The 22,409-nt window shown below is 35.2% G+C and overlaps 1 protein-coding gene and 1 pseudogene across 1 annotated transcript; both read right to left on the minus strand.

Annotated features, from left to right (window-relative positions):
* Positions 1 to 115: 115 nt before the first annotated feature.
* LOC146915987 (uncharacterized) lies at positions 116 to 2,171 on the minus strand. The gene is made up of 4 exons (XM_085716755.1): positions 2,123 to 2,171; positions 1,914 to 2,011; positions 477 to 911; positions 116 to 389 (listed from the first exon to the last, which is right to left on the minus strand). Exons 1-4 carry the CDS (start codon positions 2,169 to 2,171, stop codon positions 135 to 137), a joined length of 837 nt encoding a protein of 278 aa, XP_085572881.1. The 3' UTR covers positions 116 to 134.
* Positions 2,172 to 4,541: 2,370 nt separating this feature from the next.
* LOC146915988 (uncharacterized) overlaps positions 4,542 to 22,409 on the minus strand; it is a 32,588-nt pseudogene continuing 14,720 nt past the window's right edge.

The following is a 22,409-nucleotide window of genomic DNA, read 5'->3' on the forward strand; positions in this document are numbered from 1 at the left end:
GTGTTTGGAACATGGAAAATATAAGGATCCGATAGAAGCAAATGTTTGCAAGGTTCCGAAGCAATTAAAATAACATGGTAGATCTGCCAAAAGAAATTGTTTCCAAGGTTCTCAAGCAATTAAATAAACATTGTCTAATTGTAAACAACATCAAGATAAATTAACTCATTCATTCCTGCCTTTAGAGCTCCCAATCTGATTTTGACACCTTCACGCAGCCTTCGAGCCTCCACAAACCTCTTCCACTGCCCACCCATCCTGCAGTGTTCGTAAGGAAGAGTACCAAAAATTAGGTCACAGTCCCATACGTTACCGCAATCATCCACAAACTTCACATTGGTAGCAGAAGTATCCAGCATTTGAGCAATATTTTCAGTGTAAATGAGAATCTGCAAAAACCAAAGATGCAAGGAATTTACACATAGTAAATGAAAAACTAAAAACAAAATGAAGTTTATAGTAATAGTGGATCGTACCAAAGCACCCCTTGTCACATCATAGTGAGATAATTTTTTTTCGAAGCTTATAATCATATCACTAATATTGTGACGATAACAGAGAATAGATGTTCTCGGCTGCAGATGCTGGTTGAAAGTTGTGGGCACATTAGTTTTATCAATAAGGAAATTCATGGGTGGATCAAAAATGGGATACTTGATAGTGTTGTGAAACCTATCAGTGAGCTTCATATCAAATCGTCCAGCATCAACAAAAATTAGAGTAACCCACGCCCCTAGATCAAGACCATAAAAGTCGCGAATTGCTTTCCAGCCCTTTGTTAAAAAAAAGTTACCATTGATGGCATCGACCAACACCTCAAATTTATTGCCCTTTGGATCAGTCAATGTTACAAAGCGTCCAATTTGATCTCCAAAATCACCGCCAAACATTCTCGGCAAGCATACGGCACCCTGGTGAAACAACAAAATCATTAGCAACCAGTTGGATGGTTGTCTTAAATTAGGAAGACAAATATATAACACTATGATTTCCGTAAACAATAGGTTGAAATCAAATAACAGACCGAATCAATACAACAAAAAATTAATAAGCAAATAACACTATGGATTCGGCACTCTAATAATAAGCAAATAACATATCATTTTGATTGCAGTGGGTATAAGAAGCAAACAACATAAAAATTATATGTGTATGGAAGAACAAAAATAATAAGCAAAATCAGAAGAAAAAAAAAAAAGTCTAAAAACCTAATGTTCTACATCAGCCATGAAAAAAAGAAGTTCTTATATAGGTACCAATTAAAACATAAATAGAAAATAGTGTATTAAAACAGAAACAGAAAAGAGTCTGATTCTCATAATTTATAACAGGTTAATTAAGTAATTCAAAATTATGCACTAATTAATATATTTTGTCGTTGTTAACCCTATCTCTTGGAGTATATTCACCCAAACCCAAGGAAGATTATATGCAAGCAAATAGTCACAGAAAAGGAAAATGATATCTCAAAGTACGAACAAAGATAATAAGCAAAATCAGAAGAAAAAAAAGTCTAAAAACCTAAAGCTGTACATCAGTCATGAAAGGAAACGCAAATATGAAAGTAAAACAGAAACAGAAAATAGTGTATTTTGGGTGAAAGGAAACGCAAATATGAAAGTAAAACAGAAACAGAAAATAGTGTATTTTGGGTGACTACAATTAGAGTTATATATGCTCATATATATTAAAATGAAGCATGGAAAGAGTGTGAACACGTTGTAATGAAAAGAATGCCATACACTATTTAAATGAAAAAAATGAAGCATATATATTAAAATGAAGCATGGAAAGACTTATTATTAAGAGATCAAAAAAGAGACCAAAAATATAGAAGTGGAACACGTTGTAATGAAAGAATGTCATACAATTCAAGGAAAAGGATAGCTGAACGAAAAGGAAAGGACACTCACAGTTTCGACGTCATAGTCGACGATGTATGTTCTGTATTTGATTTGTAGCTTGTTGATTGCCTTGTCATACTCTGAATCTGGGTTTGTTAAGAGAGGAGCTGTCAATGGACGAAAGTGAAATATTGGTTATGCATAAACTGTAAGGAAACAAAAATAACACAATCATCAGCAAAAAACAATCACATAAATATGTGCTGCGAAGTAATTACCAGTTAGGCAGTGATAGGAGAGGAGAGTTTCGATGTTTGTTCCAGCCATAAGTCAAGAAAAGGAGAAAGGATTTTTGGGGTGGAAAGAATATAAGAAGCAACTCTTTTATTTGAATTGCGACTTTATTTGTGAAGTAGGAGATAGTTAGGTCGTTGTTGTTTGGAAATAAATTAGGAAACAAAGTCGAGCAAAAACAATAATTTGAGATGAAAACGACTTTATTTGCGTTTTTTTTTTTGCTGTCATGTTTATCTGTTAGCGAAACAACTTATATGGTAGGGGAAACAGATGAAAACGAATATTTCTGTTAGGGTTTAGCGGAAACAGCTGATTTGCGAGCAGAAAAGGATTAATAATTTGAGATTTTTGCGTTTTTTTTTTGTTGTGATGTTTATCTGTGCGGCATATTCTTGTTAGGGTTTCGGGGAAACAACTAATTTTTCTTGTTAGGGTTTGGGGGAAACATCTTATTTGGTAGCGGAAACAGAGGGAAACGGTTTAGCAACAACTTATTCTGCTTGTTAGGGTTTAGCGGAAACAATGAAATAGATGCAAACGATTATTTTTTCTTTATTGTTTTTAATAATTTAATAATTAAAGTTTTAGATTAGGGTAAATTAGTAATTATCATCATTAGGGCAACACTCAAATTAGGGCGACAAACATTGCTTGGGGCAACTTTTATTAATAGAATAGATTACTTTTCCTACCCTACTACTATATGGCCTATTGATATAAAAAATGCCTTACATTATCGAAAGAACTATACACTTAATACCATTCTTAATTTCGAATGAGATTTTTTACCTATGGTATTAAGGACCCTCTCAAATCCGAAGAGACATAGGAGATGAGGAGAAGAATAACTTGTTAACATAGGTTGGCGGGAGAAGAGAGAAAGAGTTCTCGTCAACTCAATAGAACTCTGTGTGTGGAATGCACTATGTGAGTTCTCTATTTATAGAAAAAATTCACAAATAATACGTGAGAAACTTTGGGAACAAGTAATTACATATTACTTTGGGAGTAAGTACAAAAATATCTTAATTGAGTACCAAAGTATATTATATTGAGTACAAAAAATTTATTATATTATGTACCAAAATATATTTCACATTGTATCCAAAATATATTAGATTGCAAACCAAAATATTTTTGATTGTGTTCCAAAATATTCTAGATTGTGTTCCAAAATATTTTAGCAAAATTTGGGGATTAAAAAATCAATTGCTAATAATGATTAAATTATCTTTCAAAAAAAAAATAATGATTAAATTAATTACTTAATTTAACATCTCCAAATAATAAAATATATAAATATATATTTATTCTTTAGTTCTTACTTCGGTCACTTAATTATGCAACCACCTTAGAGGTACACCCCTACTATATAAACACTACTAATGTGTGTGAACAATATGATGTGGAACTTTCACTTTTTTCAATTCACACAACATTAGTTCTCCCAACGTGGGAATTCATGTTTAGTATTTTAACTTAATTTCTACACATGTTCTAATACACCATACTTCGAAAGTATGAAAATATTTGTTGGTTTGGATTATAAAATCCAAGCACGTATAATAACTAGTTTGTATCATGGGAAAAATAGACCAAGTCATATAATCTAAATTGTATCAGCACAAAGACACAACTTGTTTGTAACATATATAACTAGTTTAAGAACCATACTAACATTCATAACCCCCTCCTTGTGTTTCAGGTCTTTGTTAGTTGTTTCGACCTAATTCAGTCGAAAATTTAATTTTCAGACTACTTGATCATAAACTCGCTCTCGTAGAAGGTCCTCTTTACAGGAATCAGCCTCTCATTATAAATATGTCATCCTTTAGACCAATTTTTATTTTATTTTTTAGTTCTAAAAAAATATTGAACAATTTGCATCATCTTTATTTGATATTTTTAGAATTTTTTCGGTGCCATTAGTTTTTTTTTGAAGGATGTGACAAGTTTTATTATTTTTATTACTTAGTTTTTTTTTTATTTTTTAAAGCAAAATTTGCAACTGCTTAAATGAAAAGGGATCATATTATTGTTTATATATAAGCATATTTCAGATTATATAATCCAAACCGTGTTCGAATTATACAATCCGAACATCATAGGTATTTTGGGAATAAATTGTAGTGCACGTGAGTATAACATGGGTTGGGAAAAATGACTGTCTAAAATAATATAACCAAATAATACCGGCTAAAGATGGACTACTGCGCAAGGCATCAACATTTTGAGGGCTCGTTCTCCCAAAAAAAAATTTTTTTTGAAGAGGCTAAAATGAGATATATTACCACTGCAAAAGGTTCCCCCTAGCTCAAGGAATGGCAGAGAAGAACACCAAAGTCAATACAGTATTTACAACAAAAACTAAAAACCAGCGCAAAAGAAAACAGACAGGTATTAACCAATGCCCAAAATGGTGTAAGGACTAAGCCACCAACCATGGTAGTTAAAGGGAAGAGAAGGAAACTTCGCCTTCAGCCACGTGAAAGTAAGCGACTTAATTTTATCAACCACCTGAACAATTGTGCATTGTTTGCCTTTGAATTGTCTTTTATTTCTTTCTTTTCAAATTTCCCACGCAGATGCAAACCAAATGACCTGTAGAATTGATCGGCGAGCCTTAGCGACTCCACCAACAAAAATGAATTGATTAAAATGATCCTCCACACGCAAGGGAGATATTGTCGATATGCCTAACCACCTGAATATATGATACCAAGCTGAACCAAAAAAATTACAATGTAAAATTAAATGTGCAACGTGAAGGTGAGAAAAACACAAGAAGGGGGGGTTGAATCGTGTTAGATTTTTCTTCGTTTCTCCTAAACTGAAAACACTGATCATAAGCAAAATGAGAACTGCTTTTGAAGTGAAATTCAAGAGACTTCTAATGCTCAAGCACAACTGCAAGAGACTTCTAATCAAACAAGATTACATAGAAAAATGTTTGAGATTGAACACTTGATATACAATCAGAGGTGCTCATAATACAAATCAGATACAGACTCTTAAGACTCTAGAATTTCTAAGATATTAACTTGAAAACAGAAATTCTAAGTGAACTTTGAATGCAGAACAATTTCAGCAGAGTTTTGGCACTTGTAAATTGTTGTTGAGTCTGATACCAATCTCTAAGTCTTCACTTCTTTATATAGAGGTGTGAAAGAGACGTTGTGAAATTGCCAGCACATCAAAAAGAGTCGTTTGAAGCTTGATCAATCACCAATGATCTTTTGCCTGATATGGTAGTTGTCCTACGAAGGATCAATTTGAAATGCATTCCCATTGTGAAGGAACATCGTTGCAGGCAGAGATGTATTCCAGAGCTGTTTTCTTGTCTTGTAGCAGAGACACTGCAGAGTAGTGGAGATAGTGGTTGTACACTTCGTACAATTGTACTTTTGTCAACGCTTTTTGAAGATAAGCATCCTATTCCTTCAAATCCATTCAAAATGGCCGTTGCTTTGTATTCCAAGTCTTCTGCATTGCTTTCGAATCCGTTAAACAACTTTTGAAGCTTTAATTCTTCCATCTGATGAATTTCAGCTTCTTGTGATTTTTCAGCTTCTGATGAGGTTGCTTCTGATAATCTTGCTTCTGATGAACTTCAGCTTCTGATGACGTCACCTCTTCAGGATCACTTTGTCTTCAGGAGCACTTTTTGGACTTCAGGAGCATTTCTCTTCAAACGTTTTAAGCTTCCTTTTTGTTGATTTCTTAGCTCTCTTTTGTTCATCCAGAACCTATTTAAGATGTAAATTTTTGTATATGGTCCTGTACACTTGAACAAATATTAGCTAGTCCAATTGACAATTTTTAATACCTTGTTATCATCAAAACTCTCAAGATCCTTCTTCAGAAGCTTTCAGATCCAATAGAGTTGATTCTTGTTGTTTCATTAAATCAACATATTTTTCTTTTAAATCTTTCAACTCATTAGTTCTCAGTTCAAAGTGTGTAAGGAGTTCTTTAAGTGACTCAACAAGTTCTTCTCTGGGAATTTTAGAATATACCTCATTTTTATCTTCAGAATCTGAATCAGGATCTGCTTCTGAAGTCTCAGTAGCCACTAACCCAACAACTACTTTAGCATCTTCATCAGCTTCTTCCTTTTCAAACCCAGATTCACTATCCAGATCTTCCCAGGTTGCAATTAAACTTTTCTTAATCTACTTTCTGAATTTCCTTGTGTTGAAGCTTGATTTCTTTGACTAGTCCTTTGACTTCTCATTCTGAACATCAGGGCAATCAGTAATGAAGTGTCCAGGCTTCTTACAGTTGAAGCATCCCTTCTTATCTTCTTTCTTGGAGCTCTTGCTACCACTTCTCTTACTCATGAACTTGTTGTTCTTCCTTGCCAGATACTCAAGCTTGTTGGAAAGCATAGCCATCTTCTCAGTAGGATCTTCATCAGAATCTCCATCAGGTGACTCATCTTCAGATTCAATAACTTTAAGAGCTTTTGATGACTTCCCTTTAGATGGTAGAGCAATATATTTACTCTTCTTAGCAGGCTCGTGTTCACTAAGACTAATCTCCTGAACTTTGAAAGAGCTGACAAGATCTTCAACACTCAAAGTGTTTAAATCTTTAGCTTCCTCAATAGTAGTAACCTTAGGTCTCCATCTAGCAGGCAAGCTTCTTAGTATCTTGCTAACATGATCAGAAGCAACATAACTCTTCTTCAGTATTTGTAGTCCAGAGACTAAGGTTTGAAACCTTGAGTACATCTCCTCAATAGTTTCATCATCCTTCATCTTGAACAACTCATACTGATGTACAAGCATAAAAGCTTTTGCTTCCTTGACTTTCTTGCTGCCTTCATAGTTAGAACAAAGAGAAGTAAACATAGCTTTAGTAGTGGATTTGTCACTCATCTTCATCTACTCTGCTTTAGGTATAGCAGTGACAATCGCTCCTCTGATAATATGATGCTTCTTGTAAAGTTTCTTCAAAGCAGGAGTATGTTTCATTCTATCAACAACAGCTCCTTCTTCATCAAGGACTAAGTCAACAACACCTTCTTCAAGTATATCCCATAGTTCTTCATCTAAACCCATGATATAGCCGTAGAAGTTGGTTTTCCACCAAGAAAATTCTTCAAGATCTCCATTGAACATAGGAATCTTTCCAAAGTTAGATTCGTTTGACCAGAACTAGAAGATTCACCAGACATGTTTTTCTCAGATCTTTTTCTGTTACACTGTTAAGTGTTAAGACAACAGACCAAGGCTCTAGATACCAATTGAAGGTGAGAAAAACACAAGAAGGGGGGGTTGAATTGTGTTAGATTTTTCTTCGTTTCTCCTAAACTGAAAACACTGATCAGATGCAAAATATGAACTGCTTCTGAAGTGAAATTCAGAACTAAGATGCAACGGATTAAAACAGAGAGAGAGAGAAGAAAGAAAGACACAAAGCAATTATACTGGTTCCTTCCACAAACCGGAAGTAGTCCAGTCCCCCTTGCACTTCCAAGGAGAGTTTACTAAAATGTAATATCTGATTACAACTGCTCAATGCTAAACTTAGCAAGAGACATCAAATTGCTCAAGCACACAAGCAAGAGACTTCCTATGCTCCTGAATACAATCAAGAGACTTCTAATGCTCAAGCACAACTACAAGAGACTTCTAATCAAACATGATTACAAAGAAAAATGTTTGAGGTTGAACACTTGATATACAATCAGAGGTGCTCACAATAAAAATCAGATACAAACTCTTAAGACTCTAGAATTTCTAAGATATTAACTTGAAAATAGAAATTCTAAGTGAACTTTGAATGCAGAACAATTTCAGCAGTGTTTTGGCACTTGTAAATTGTTGTTATGTCTGATACCAATCTCTAAGTCTTCACTCCTTTTTATAGAGGTGTGAAAGAGACGTTGTGAAATTGCCAGCAAATCAAAAAAAGTCGTTTAAAGCTTAATCAATCACCAATGATCTTTTGCCTAATATGGTAGTTATCCTACGAAGGATCAATTTGAAATGCATTCCCATTGTGAAGGAACATCGTTGCAAGTAGAGCTGTATTCCAGAGCCAGTTTCTTGTCTTGTAGCAGAGACACTACAGAGTAGTGGAGATAGTGGTTGTACACTTCGTACAATTGTACTTTTGTTAACGCTTTTTGAAGATAAGCATCCTATGCCTTCAAATCCAGACAAAATGACCGTTGCTTTGTATTCCAAGTCTTCTGCATTGCTTTCGAATCCATTAAACAGCTTTTGAAGCTTTAATTCTTCCATCTGATGAATTTCAGCTTCTGATGAGGTTGCTTCTGATAATCTTGCTTCTGATGAACTTCAGCTTCTGATGACATCACCTCTTCAGGAGCACTTTGTTTTCAGGAGCACTTTTTGGACTTCAGGAGCATTTCTCTTCAGACGCTTTAAACTTCCTTTTTGTTGATTTCTTAGCTCTCTTTTGTTCATCCAGAACCTATTTAAGATGTAAATTTTTGTATATGGTCATGTACCTTGAACAAATATTAGCTAGTCCAATTGATAATTTTTAATACCTTGTTATCATCAAAACTCTCAAGGTTCATTGTTAAACACATTTTGTTCCAAGACAACGGTCTCCTCAGAACCACAACCGGCCACACACAACCTCGAATCATTAGAAATAACTCCACGCTTGAGTAAATTATCCTTCATTGGCAACCTATCACGAAACATGCACCAAGCAAACAAACCGACCTTCAGAGGAACATCCTTGCTCCAAATTGAAGACGCAACCACAGAAGAAACAGTAGGGGGTTGGACAGTGAGCCAATTATAAGCACTCTGAACGGAAAAAACATGATTTGATTCCAAGTTCCATAGCCACCTATCATCTTTATCAACCTGCAAAGTGACATCATGAAGTAATAATCTAAGTTCCCCCACCAACTCCTCCTCCCATGCAAACAACCTCTGCCTCCATCTCCACGTTTGACCCTCATCCCCCAACCTAGCCGACACACCCCAGCCACCGACTCCCCCTGACATAACGACAAATCAAATAACCTAGGGAATCTGACTCAAAGCGACACATCTCTAACCCACACATCCGACCAAAACAGAAAATTCTCCCCATTTCCAACACCACAATTGTCATTAACCCGAAACCACTCTTCCCTACCCAATGTAACAGCCCGATTTTTTTGTTAGATTTATTATTTATTTATGTGTGTTTTATGTGCTCATATGTGATTAATTGCCTCTGTGTGTAGTTTTGGTTGGGAGTTGTAGAATTCGGTGTTATAAGGGTATTTTAGTCATTTTGGACTCAGGGGTATTTTGGTCATTTTGTGAGTGGGGGTAATTTAGTAATTTTGATGAGGATTATTTTTAGCGCTTAGAGAGAGTTGTTATTTTACTAAGTGTTAGGGAGTTGTAGTGAATTGTTTTATTACCAGTAAGTGACCGTTATTATTATATTTTACCGTTAAGTGGGTAGAAACATTTTGAATTGGTTTAGTGAATGGGTTAGACCCATTAAGGCATTGTGAGTTGAGCCCAATTATGTAGAGCCTATATAAACTCTAGTGTTAGAGGAAAATAAGGTTTACCTAATCATTTTTACACATTTGAGAAGAGGTAGAGAGAGAAACAGCAAGATAAGATAAGGGTTTGAAGAGGAAAGCTAGAGAGAGCTAGAAGAAGGTAGAGGATTCAAGGATTGGAGCTAAAGTGAAGCCTTAGCTTGAGATTGTGAAGAATTAAGGTAAAGGGGGTTAGAATTCAATCATAATTAATAGTTGTAGTTCTTCCTTAATTCTTTGCTTAAGTGGTTGATTTGAATTTTGTTGTAGAAATTCGTGCTTACTTTTGATGACATGATTATGTACAAGAATTGAATGTTAATTGTGTTGTTGTTGTTGAATTTGTATGTCAAAATGGGTATATATGAACATGATGTGTTTTTGTGTGAAATTGATGATGAATGATGTCGTGGTTGTTAGATTGAGGATGAATTCATGATTAGATGTTGTTGCTGTTGTTGTTAAATGTGTTGTTGATGAATTGATGCATTGGGTATCATGAATTGGTGAATTGGTGATGAGAATTGTTGTAGTTGTTGAAAGTTGTGGAAGTTTGGTGAATTGATAAATTTTGTTGTGTTGATGTTTTAATCTCAAAACTTATGCATGTTTAAGTGTTTTCAAGGGTATATGACCTACAAACATCTTTGGGATTAAGTTTTGGGGTTTGGAATGATCAAAATTGGGATTTTTGGGTGAAAAGGGGTTGGAACCCGAAACATTTTGGCAGGAACTATGAAGGCTCGCTTGAGCGAGCTGAAAGTGAGCACTAAGCGAGCATGCCCAGAACTTTTTGGACGAAGGTCGCTTAAGCGAGCTCCAAGCGAGCTCCAAGCGAGCAAGTCCAGAACTTACTGGAACTTGGTCGCTTAAGCGAGCAGGTCGTCGCTTAAGCGAGCAACACCCTGTTCAACCATTTTTGATTTTTCGTTTCGTGCACTTGGGAACCAATTCGGGCTTTCTAAAACGTTTCTTTTGACTTGTTTAACCTCTGTTTACACACTTAAACCTACTGGAACATCGTTTGCATCGAATTGGACTTGATTTTGTGAATTTAACTTAACTTTTGAAAAATGGTCCAAAACGTCAATTTTTCGGAAACTCGTTTTCCTCGTGATATTGAAGTAGGGTTAAGGTTGTGTTTTGATTATATGATTTCTAAAAATGGTTGTGATTGGTTTCATCAAGTCTTAACTTGTTTTGCTTTGAAAATGGCATTTTCTTGAAAAATGATAAAGAGAGACGAACTTTGTGATTCTCATGATTTCGTCGCCTCTAGCCGGTTAAACGTAATGGTATGCTCTTCTGCACTTATATGTAGCCTAGAGGCATACTTAGTTGAGGCATTGAATCTTGTTTACATGGTTTTGTTCAATTGCTTCAATTATCTTGAAATTGTGGAATGATAGACGAATTTTGATGCAAATGGTTTTAAGAGTCGATTGCCTTATGAATCCTCTATGGATAGTTTGATATGATTATATGAAGTTGATTTATGCATATATGACAACTATATGTTGATTGAATTGTGAATGTCGTTGGTGATTGTATATATGTCAAGTGGTGGTGAATTGTTGTTGAACACATATATACTAAATGTTGGTGATGGTGTGGTGAATTGTTTGTGTGAACATATGCATTTGTAGTCGAGTCATATGTTCATGCATTCATGACAGATGGTGGCGGATTTTATATCCAATTGAGGGGATTATGATGTTTTTGTTGCATCATGGGTGACGACCTTGAGGAGACTTGGTACCACATGCATATATGTGTCGAGTATAGGCGCATATCATATTAAGTCTTAATTGTTGTGGTGAATGATAATTGTTGGTGATAATTGTCTTTGATGAATGCCTATTTGTGATGATTGGAATTGTTGTGTGGGCTTGTATTGGAGGTTAATTGTCCATGTTATTTAATGAAGATTGAATTGATTTATTTATGTCAAGTTGCTTATATTGATTATGATTGATGTAAAGCTAACCTCCAGTGGTTTTGACCGCCTACCTATCTGTATGGATGGGTAGACGCTGTGTAGGAGTAGTTCGCTTTTCGTGAGTGCTTGGATAGCGGGAGCTATCTCCGTTATCGGTTGGAGTCGTAGGTTTAGGCTCTGATTAGGTTGTCGGTGTCTTGTTGTTTTGTTGGATTTATTTTATGTTATGTTGAGTTGACCCACTTGTCGGGACTTGGAGGATTTTATATGATGATGTGTATTGACCATGGCATATATTTTGGAGATGTATGATTTGTATCTGCTGTGACTGTTGAAATATTTTTATATATGCATGATCTTTTGGATTTTTGTTGAGACATAGCGTCTATTTGAATATATGCTTTATTCGCGTGTTTTATCGCTTTAATAGAAATAGGGCGTTACACTCAACCCCTCAATTTTTCGTTCTCCCAAAAAATATTAAATAGACATGTTTAAAGGATCTAATATTTAATCATACTTTATTTTTTTATTTTATTTTTTATTGACCAAACAAGGCAACCAAAATTTAGACCGAAGATAATTGAATATATTAGTTTTAGAATAGCACACTCTAAGGTCTCAAACCAAATTTAAAATTCTTAACTTGATCATAGCAATAAATCTAAAATTTTATGATCTCGGTATTGTTTAAGTGCTACCCCCACCCCCCTCTCTCTCCACCTAAAACCTTAGTTTATTCTCCTTCATCCATCAAAGAGAGGTGGTTTGTGGTCAACTTGACCCCAAAATCACCCCTTTAAATCTTTTTTCCCTTTCTCTTTCCCTTTTATTTAAGTAAGTGACTTTCACAACTATTTTATTTTTCTTTTTGTGACTTCGTCGTCTTTTGCGTCGTCGTTTCTCTTTCTCGTCTTGTTCATGTGTTTGTTCGCTTCATACTCCCATATCATCTTTGATCTAGTGTAGATCCAATCAATGACTTGAATATATATAGTCATATTTCAGAGGCATGGGTATTCGAGAGACTTGCAAATCCAATCAATGACTTGAATATATCAATGACTTGCAAATCCGGAGGCACGAGTATTCTAGAGACTTGAATATATATAGTCATATTTGCAGGTTTTGTACTTTGTCGTTTTATGCTATTAACATGGATGTTGTGAGTTTGTTCACATATTCATCCTTTTTATTTTTTATGAATTTGTATTGTATCGACGTACTCTATCAATTTGAATGTATGAATATCATTTATTAGTAAAAAAAAATAGCTTAAATTCATTTTCCTTTCTATGTTATTCATGAGTGTGTAACTAGTATATTTAAGCATTTCATGGCGTAACTAGTAACTATGAGCACTTTCGAGTATAGCTAGATGTTTTAAGATTGTGACTAAGGAATTGAAGGCGATTTTCGCAAGTTTGCGAAATCGTGCAACTAGTAAAATTATAACAATAAGATCGAGTGTCGAACTCAAGGATCGCGTTGTATTGTTGAATTTTATCACTTAATTGAACAAAAAGGTACTGAGTTTGTTTGATAGCAATAATAAAAATTAAGCAAAGTAAAACTGGTTTGAACTTTATAATAATAAAATTGTGAAGGATGAGTTTCATTAGAAACATCACCTTCTTCATCCTCCAAACAACACACCACCAAAACACCTGCATCAAAAATATAATATTCCCTTTCAAAATATATTTGCATCAAATCGTCCTTCATACGGTACAAAAATATATTTATTGTCCATAAATATATTTTTAGCACATAATATATTTGAAACAAAACTTTTATACTTTTAGCAACAATATTCTCCATCCATCAAATTTTGAGTCATACTACAACAGTATAGTTATCACGTGAGCATGTGCCTAGCTACTTACTTATATCCATTTCCATCTCCCTCTAGTAAAAATTGTCTTTTATAATTTCCCATTTAATTAACGAACTTAATTTTTAACTCAAGTTCAACTCATTAGGTTCATGAACCAAGTCCAGTGGATTAATGGTCGAAACGAATTTCGAACTATATTTGAATTGGTTCGGTTCATTGTCTACCCTAAAATTGGTTAAACAATTAACTGATCTTAAAAGTTCTACCTTGTATAGGTCTGGCCAAAGTATGACACATTGTTAAATAAGTTAAATGAACTTGATCTAGAAAGTTTTAACATGAAATGTGCTAGTTATAAATTGATTTTACGATTTTTTTTCTCATTCTTTTTTCCTTCTCCATCAGCGTTAATTACATTTGAGGTGTATGGAACATTAAATGTAGATAAATCTTCTAGTTAGGATTTAAATATTGGTTTATCACATTGTTAGAGCCTAATCAATTTCGTTAAATTTTATTCATGTTGGTGAATTTCTTTGTAAATTTAATTATGCTAACTAAATATAAGTTACAAGGTGTAAAATTTTCACTGGTAAAGTAGCTAATATGTAGAAAAGGGAAGTACGAAAGAAATGTATATGGAAAATGGATTCTCTCATTTATTTTTTATCTCAATGTTTTCTCAGGTGTTTATACTTTTACACGTAAATCTGCTTTTTTGTAAATTCTCTTTCACTCTCTTTTATGATGGATGGTGAGGATTACAATGGATTCTCATGTCACAGGAATGAATCCATTCCCGTGAACAAGCATGAATTAGTATGTGTGTGTGAGTTTTTATTTTATAAAAATTATTTTTGCTCAATTAAAGAAAGATTGGTTATACATTTTAAGAGGATTAAGAAAAGGGTCTTGTTAATGAGTGTCCTTAGGGTACTCTTTAAGGATTCCAAATAAAAAAAAAATTACTCCAATGTATTTATTTAAAAAGGTAAACATTTCAATTTTCAATGCATTAAATGCACATATTCCCATAAAATCTTATTTAAACTCTTAAAGAGTGTCCTTAGAACACTCATTAACATTTCCCTTAAGAAAATTATCTCCATATAAAAAGGTTAAGAAAAATTTGCATAGAATAGATGGACATTTCAACCATGATATTCGAAAATATAGAAAACTGGATAGACACACTAAAACCGGTCAACTTTCTGTTTCCCATGATATGAAGAAAAAAAACACTTCCTATACCTATCATAATCTTACTTACTAAAGCTTAACCCCTCAAGCTATTGTTGCCCTAATTTTTCCACCTATTTTTTCCCTCCACTTTGCAAGCATTAACTCCTTCCAAGTGCAAATCCTAATCAGCATTCCACTTTGTAAAAGTCACATCTTTCAACTATTTCCCACACTCATTTATTACAGATAACTCTATCCCTTCTGCATCTTCCAACAAATAATTATGAGGTTTTGGTACCCATGCATCCACCCTTTCATTTTCCAATGCCACATCAATTGTAGTCTTCTCTTGACATCAAAACTCTAGACATATATTTCTATCTCATACACAAGCTTACCACTACTCCTTCTTTCGGTCACTCACTCTCTCACATGTAACAACACAAACCTTTTTTCTTCTTCTTCTTCTTCTTCTTCTTCTTCTTCTTCTTCTTCTTCTTCTTCTTCTTCTTCTTCTTCATAAACACACACCAACCCATATTCTACTTTCATTTCGATCATTTTTGGTTTTCTCCCACTAAAGTAAAAGCATCATCGTCTTCATCTCTTCATCCTCTGCAAACCCACACGCTTTCACCACGCCAGAGTGTTTTATCTTGGTTTTTTCGGGTGTCAAACATTGATTAAGTTTGAACCTTTTTAACCTTTGATATCTCATTTTTTCTTGGGAAGGGAAAAATAAGAAAAACTCTTGAGAAACGAGGTTCGGGAGTTGTTTTCGTTATGGGAAGGTGTTAGGCACCTATAACGACTATAGTATTCTATAGGAACCGTCTTTACTTTCTACACACGCGCTTTATTTTTAAATGCTACTTGAAAATGTTATTTACACCTAAGGGTTTGCTAGGTTAAGAATTGGAGGGAGAAGAATGTGTTTGAATTTTTGTTTTATTGGACTTGGAGAAGTTTTGACTTCTTGCCTACATACCCTTTTAAGGGATCAAACTCCATGTAGTTCTCTTCCAAAAAGATCTTTTTGTTTTTGTTGGTTGATTTTAAGTTTGAGAATGGAATTTTGAAGAATTGAGATGAGAGGCCTCAAGGGCATGAGATTTAGAAAAACGTGAGGTTGAATTAGTGATTTTGGAAAAAAAAAATGTCTAAGTATAGTTAAGATTCATTGAGGTTTTTCTTAAGAAAGTAATAAGAAAATAGGGGAGTTTTGACTCTCATTTATTATGAAAAAGTTTTCAAGTGAAGTTATTCACGTTTATTTGGAAAATGGATTTTTCTAAGTTTCAAGATTCCTAAACATACATCTAAAGCATACAAACCCTAAACATAGATCTAAAGCATGCATACCCTAAACATACATCTAAAGTATCCATGTGAGGTGTGTGCTTGTGTCGGTGTACATGTTTAGAGTCCATTGTCCTTTTACATCATTGGCCTAGATACACACTACTTCTTGCAAGAAAATAAAAGCATAAAGTAAAATACAAAATCCCTAGGTTTTTTACATTCTAAGTCTTTGCATGAAATTTAAATGGCAAGGAAATAAAACTAGAATATGAGGTGAGATGAGATGTGCTTATGGATGAATGAAACATGAAATAAAATGGTTAGTGGCACAAGATACAATAGCAAGAGATAAAGCAAGTAAAACCACTATAACAAAAGTGAGAAAATTATCACAAAATCAAGTAAAAACAATGCAAAAATATGTCTAAATTTATACCACAAAATGCAAAGTTCACATGACTTCTAATCCTCATAATCCAACAAATTCTCAAAGCATTAATTCAGGTTTTGCAAAGAGGATCAAAGGAATGTATCATTCTAAGCATTTTAGGAAGAAATTAGACATATCTCACATTTTTATTCACAAACAAAACTTGTAATACAAGTAACTAAACACTATTCATTAACATTCCATAAAAACATAACAAAATAGAGATAAATTCATCACAAACTCACACATCACAAATTAAGAACATATATCAAGAATTGGAATCAAGATCATGCAATTTTCACAAACTTATTAACATAAAACATCACAAAGTAGCAAAAAAAAAATCATCACATTATTTTTTATCAAGTTTCCAGTACAAAATTAACACAAAACATCACAAAATTAACAAGAAAAACACATGAATTTTTGTAGAATTTTCCAAAACACTTTAGGCATGGCATAGGTTCAAATAGCAAAATACAGTGTGTAAACAGCAAGAAAATAAGGAAACATAGCAACGCATGGCCCAGCCCAAACAAAACAGATCCGGATTCAACAGGATGCAACAGAGACCGTAGGATTGATCCAAACGGATCAGACCCTAGATCTGACGGTGTAAAACCAAGGAACAGCTAAATCGAAATGAACCGGACTGGTTCGTGTGAACCGGTCCGGTTCACAACCTATATAAACACCACGCCGGTTTTTTGATCACTTTCCTCCTTCGTTTCTCTCTCTAGGTTAAACCTTAGAGAGAGAAGCTCTCTCTTCTCACCTCATGATCTTCACCTTCAACCTCATGTTTTCTGGAAAAAACGAAGAACACCGATGAAGATTCCGGCGACGGTTAGGTTTCTGGTGACGGAACCGCCGCGCCGGAATCCTATTCTTGATTGTTTTTGAAAGCTTTTTTTAACTGTTGTGTTCGTCTTTTCTTCCTGAGTTTGAAAACCTAACTCGTTCTTCCTAACATTCACTGGATCGGTGTAGATATACATCCAAACCTTTCAGTTTCAAAGTTTTTTCAAAAGCTTTCAATAATTTTTCTGAAACAAGATCCTTCGTATTTGTTCGATCTACACCGATTAGTGAAGAACACGACTCATGCAATTGAAAGCTGGAAAATAAAAGGTGATTTCGAAGGTTTACCTCTTTAAATTTCGGAGATTCGAACAAAAGATTCACGAGAAAGCTTTTTGGTAAATCGTTGAACCGAAAATAAATGGGTATTCTTCTTCTTTTTCTTCACCGGTTTAATTCCACTTCTTCGATCCTCTTCTTCTCTTCCTCGAACCTCTTCTTGTGATCGCGTTTTACGCTTGAATTGCTAGAAGAGAACGTGGTCCAGTGATGAAGATTCTCACAGAGAATCATTGAGAACCGATGTGATCTTCGTCGAGAATCCGTGAAAATTGGTTGAATTGATCGTATTTGAGTGTTTCAGTGATTCTGTGATGTTGAATTCAGTGTGAATTGGTGAATTTAGGTGTGGATTTGGTGATTTTTGTTGGAATTGTGGATGAAGAAAACAGTTAGGGTTTGAAGCTTGCTTCAACCTTCATCGTGTTCTTGAGTTTTTCTGGATTTTGATCTGTTTGATTTTGGAGAGAGAATGGAAAGGTGTTTGTGTGAGTTGGCGTGTAATCAATGGTTATGGCACTGAGCATTGATGACTGGCCTTTATATAGGCTGACAATTGTACCTCCGGACCAATTAGGCGCTTGCCACGTAAACATGGACCAATCTCGGACTGAAATGACTTAAGGACCTTTCTGCAAAATTAAAAACTAAAAGGACCAATCTGCAATTTTAAGAAAGGACTAAAAAATACAATTTTAAACAATTAGGGGACTAAAATGTTAATTGAAAAAAGACTTAAAAGGAAAATAAAATGAAAAAAGGACTAAAGTGAAAATAAAAATAAAATTTGGTTTAAAAAAGGGTAAATTGAATATAACGTAAAGTGAAACAAGTAAAAAACGTAAAAAGGACTAAAATGAACCAAATACAAAATGAGGTACTTCAAAGTAACCTCCCTCTATCAAAATTTTATGTGAAAAGACCAAAATGCCCCTAGGGACTAAATTGACTCAAAATGACTCCAATGCAATTTTTGAAATGTTTTTAACAGATGATTAAAGCAGGAATTTATACAAACAAATTGGAAAGACTCAGAGACAATTTACAGGGACTAAAATGAGTTTGAATGCAGGAAATGACTAAAATGCCCTTTTTCATGAATTTTTGCAAATAAGATTGAAATGAAATGCAGAAAAATATGCAATTGATCAGAGACAATTTCAAATGACTTGAGGTGCAAGAAAAACCTTTGTATGGTCTCAAATGCGGGAAAACATAGACAAAATCACAATTGAAAAGATTTTCAAACATAGACAGTAGAAATGTGCAAATAAAGCAGAGTGGAATATCAGAGTAAACAGTAACAAATAGGCAATCTCTCAAAGGTCAAAGACACATATCAGAGATAGAAAACATTTTTTGCAAATATTTTTAGGTCCAAAATTAGGATATAACAGCTGCCCCTATTTAAGTTTCTTTGTCCGGAGAGTCACAAGACGAAGTCTTTGTTTTGATGGGACGAAGATACTTAAATATCAGACATAACATTATTTTTGGACATAAAAATATGCTCTCACATTTTCAAAGCGATGAATGCCATGCAACATTTTAATTATGAATGCAAGATAAACAAACCGGAATCTACATGCTGTGCCACACCACCAAGGGATTTACAGACATCAAGGTAGAAAGAACGAGCAACAAATAGGAAGGTACAAGCTGTTCTTTGGATCGAACTTGCTACTTGACCGGGGATACAAACACATAGGCAGATACAAGCTGTTCTTTGGATCAAACTTGCTACTTGATCAAAAACACAAACAGATAGAAAGGTACAAGCTGTTCTTTGGATCGAACTTGCTACTTGACCCGAAACATAGGCAAAAAGGCAGATACAAGCTGTTCTGTGGATCAAACTTGCCACTTGATCAATATCACAACATGCAGGCGGGTGCAAACTGTTCTTTGGATCGAACTTGCCGTTTGACCGGAAACATAGGCATATAAGCAGGTACAAGCTGTTCTTTGGATCGAACTAGCCACTTGGCCAATAACAAAGCATATAGCAAGATACATTGGAGGTTTGATTCAACAAGATACAAATTGAGGGTAAATCGACATTGACTTGATTTGAAGATAGACATGACCATTATCGTTGGCCCAAAAGCAAATTGAGAGTGGATTAACATTGACGGAGACGTTGAATTGAATTGAAAGTTGACGTTGAAAGAGACATTGAAAGTTAAAAATAATCAGAGACACAAACATAGACATAGACATGGAATTGAATTGAGAGTTTAACAGAGACATAGGCATAGACATAGACATAGACATAGACATAGACATAGACATAGACATAGACATAGACATAGACATTGAATTGAGAGTTGAACTTGAATAGAATTGGAAGTTGAGATTGAGTTGAATTGGAAGTTGAGATTGGGAATGCAACATGTATGTATGGTATAACAACATTATCAAATGTATGAGCATATAGAATGCATGATTATGCATGTATGAATGCTTGAAATGTATGATTGGTTTTCAATTTGGCAGGAAAATTTCACAGAGACAGACAAAACATTGGAAGATTGGGCACGCAGTGGCTCGTGCTACAACATATACACTTGGAAATCCTCTTTGGAGAGACCGTCGTTGAGAGACGTATCGAAACCATAGCTGAGGGCAATATATCACATGACATATACAAAACTTGCAGAAGAGGGAACCTTGGAAGATTCTTTGATACAGATCGCCGTTGCTAGGCGTGTCAGTGCACGGTAGACATTGGATGTTCGTATCTATGGTCAATGCTCTTCATATCATCTTTCATTCTTCATTTTTCATTTTTCCATTTTCCATTTTTCATTTTTCAATCCCATTTTTGCCTGAACCGCCCTTTCGGGTTTTCGATTCACCGGGAACACATTCTTTTCATTGCCCCATTTTTGCCTGAATTGCCTTCACAGGTTGTCAATCCAGCGGGGTGCTCATTTTTGCCTAAGCCGCCCTTTCGGGTTTTCGACTTAGCGAGCTTTTCATTTTTCATTCTTATTCTGTTTTTCCATTCTTGCCATTGACCACAGATCATCCTGGGGAATAACCTGCTCGTAACATGTATTGAAATAGACATTGATATACATTTATTCATGCATGTTTCACTTGAATGTACCCTGTTGCTCAGGTTTGCTTTCAAAATAGACAGGAAAAATATTTTTTCGATTTTCAAAAATGTTTGTTTCAAGCATTGGCATTATCAAATGGAAAGAAAATATTTTTGTACATAGCTTTGGAAATGGAAGAAAAGTAGAATTTCAGACAAAAGCACAGGCTCGCATTGATGTAGAGGAATGAAATTTAGCCAAGGGCATAATTCCACGGATTTACAAAGCTTGGAAAATGGTAATTTTATTGGTTGGTGATACATTGAGCACGATGACCACTACATTTCATAGAAATTTTGAATTTACTGGTACAGAAGCTTCTGATGAAGACGATCATTGACAGTTGCAAGGTGCCCCAAGGGGTGATGGTGATTTGCCAGATATAGTTACTTGTCTCTTCCTTTTCAATCTCATTTTTGCATGAACCGCCCTTTCGGGTTTTCGGTTCATTGAGACGCTCATTTTTGCATGAGTTGCGTACAATCTCAGCGAGCTTTTTCATTTTCATTTTTTTTTGTCCCTTACTTTTTTTTGTCCACCGGGAAGCGCGTTTTTGCCTAGGCCGCCCTTTCGGGGTTTTGACCTACCACGCTGTTCTTTTCACATTTTTAGACAAAGTATTTCTTGACTATATCGGCATTTACAGGGTTCGGAAGCTCAACACCATCCATGTGTGTAAGAATCAAAGCACCACCAGAGAAAGCCTTCTTGACAACATAAGGACCTTCATAGTTAGGTGTCCACTTGCCCCTTGGGTCGGGTTGCTGACTTATCTTTCTTTTCAATACAAGTTCACCTTCCTTGAACTCACGAGGTCGGACTTTCTTGTCAAAAGCACTCTTCATTCATACTTGATACAACAGTCCATGAGCCATAGCATCCATGCGTTTCTCTTCAATCAAATTCAGCTGATCATACCTACTTTGACACCATTCAGCCTCAGTTAATTTTGCTTCCATGATCACACGAAGAGATGGAATCTCCACTTCCAGAGGGAGAACTGCTTCCATACCATACACCAGAGAGAAAGGAGTTGCCCTGGTTGAGCTGCGCACTGTAGTACGGTAACCATGCAGGGCAAATGACAGCATCTCATTCCATTCTTTGTAGGTAGTGACCATTTTTTGAACAATCTTCTTGATGTTCTTGTTAGCGGCCTCAACTGCACCATTCATCTGAGGTCTATAAGGAGAAGAGTTGTGATGTTCAATCTTGAATTCTTTACATAAAGCTTGCATCATGTTATTGTTCAGATTGGAGCCATTGTCAGTGATGATCTTGCTGGGAACACCGTATCGGCAGATGATGTTATTCTTGATGAACTTCACTACCACTTGCTTGGTCACATTCGCATAGGAAGCAGCTTCAACCCACTTGGTGAAGTAGTCAATTGCTACTAGAATGAAACGATGTCCATTAGAAGCTTTTGGCTTGATTCTTCCGATCATGTCAATGCCCCACATAGAGAAAGACCATGGGGAAGAGATAACATTAAGAGCATGTGGAGGCACATGAATCTTGTCGGCATAGATTTGACATTTGTGGCATTTCTTGGCATATTTGTAGCAGTCGTGCTCTATAGCCATCCAGTAATAGCCGGCTCTTAACAGTTTTCTTGACATGGTGTGACCTATAGCATGGGTCCCGAAGGTACCGTCATGTACGTCATACATTAATTTCTCAGCTTCTTGTTCATCAACGCATCTCAACAGGACCATGTCATAATTCCTCTTGTATAGGGTTTCTCCGTCCAGAAGGAACCTACTAGCCAGTCTCCTCAGGGTCTTTTTATCTTTGTTAGAA

Source organism: Medicago sativa, chromosome 6 (genome assembly GCF_051527215.1).
Source record: "Medicago sativa cultivar Bolivia chromosome 6, Bolivia_mono, whole genome shotgun sequence".
Taxonomy (NCBI): domain Eukaryota; kingdom Viridiplantae; phylum Streptophyta; class Magnoliopsida; order Fabales; family Fabaceae; genus Medicago; species Medicago sativa.

Excerpts from the sequence above, each read along its gene's own strand:
- LOC146915987 (XM_085716755.1), bottom strand. The coding sequence starts at position 2,171 with ATGGCTGGAACAAACATCGAAACTCTCCTCTCCTATCACTGCCTAACT. Across the intron at positions 2,012-2,122 it reads CTCCTATCACTGCCTAACTG|CTCCTCTCTTAACAAACCCA; the intron begins GTAATTACTTCG and ends GTCCATTGACAG. Across the intron at positions 912-1,913 it reads TCGACTATGACGTCGAAACT|GGTGCCGTATGCTTGCCGAG; the intron begins GTGAGTGTCCTT and ends TTGTTTCACCAG.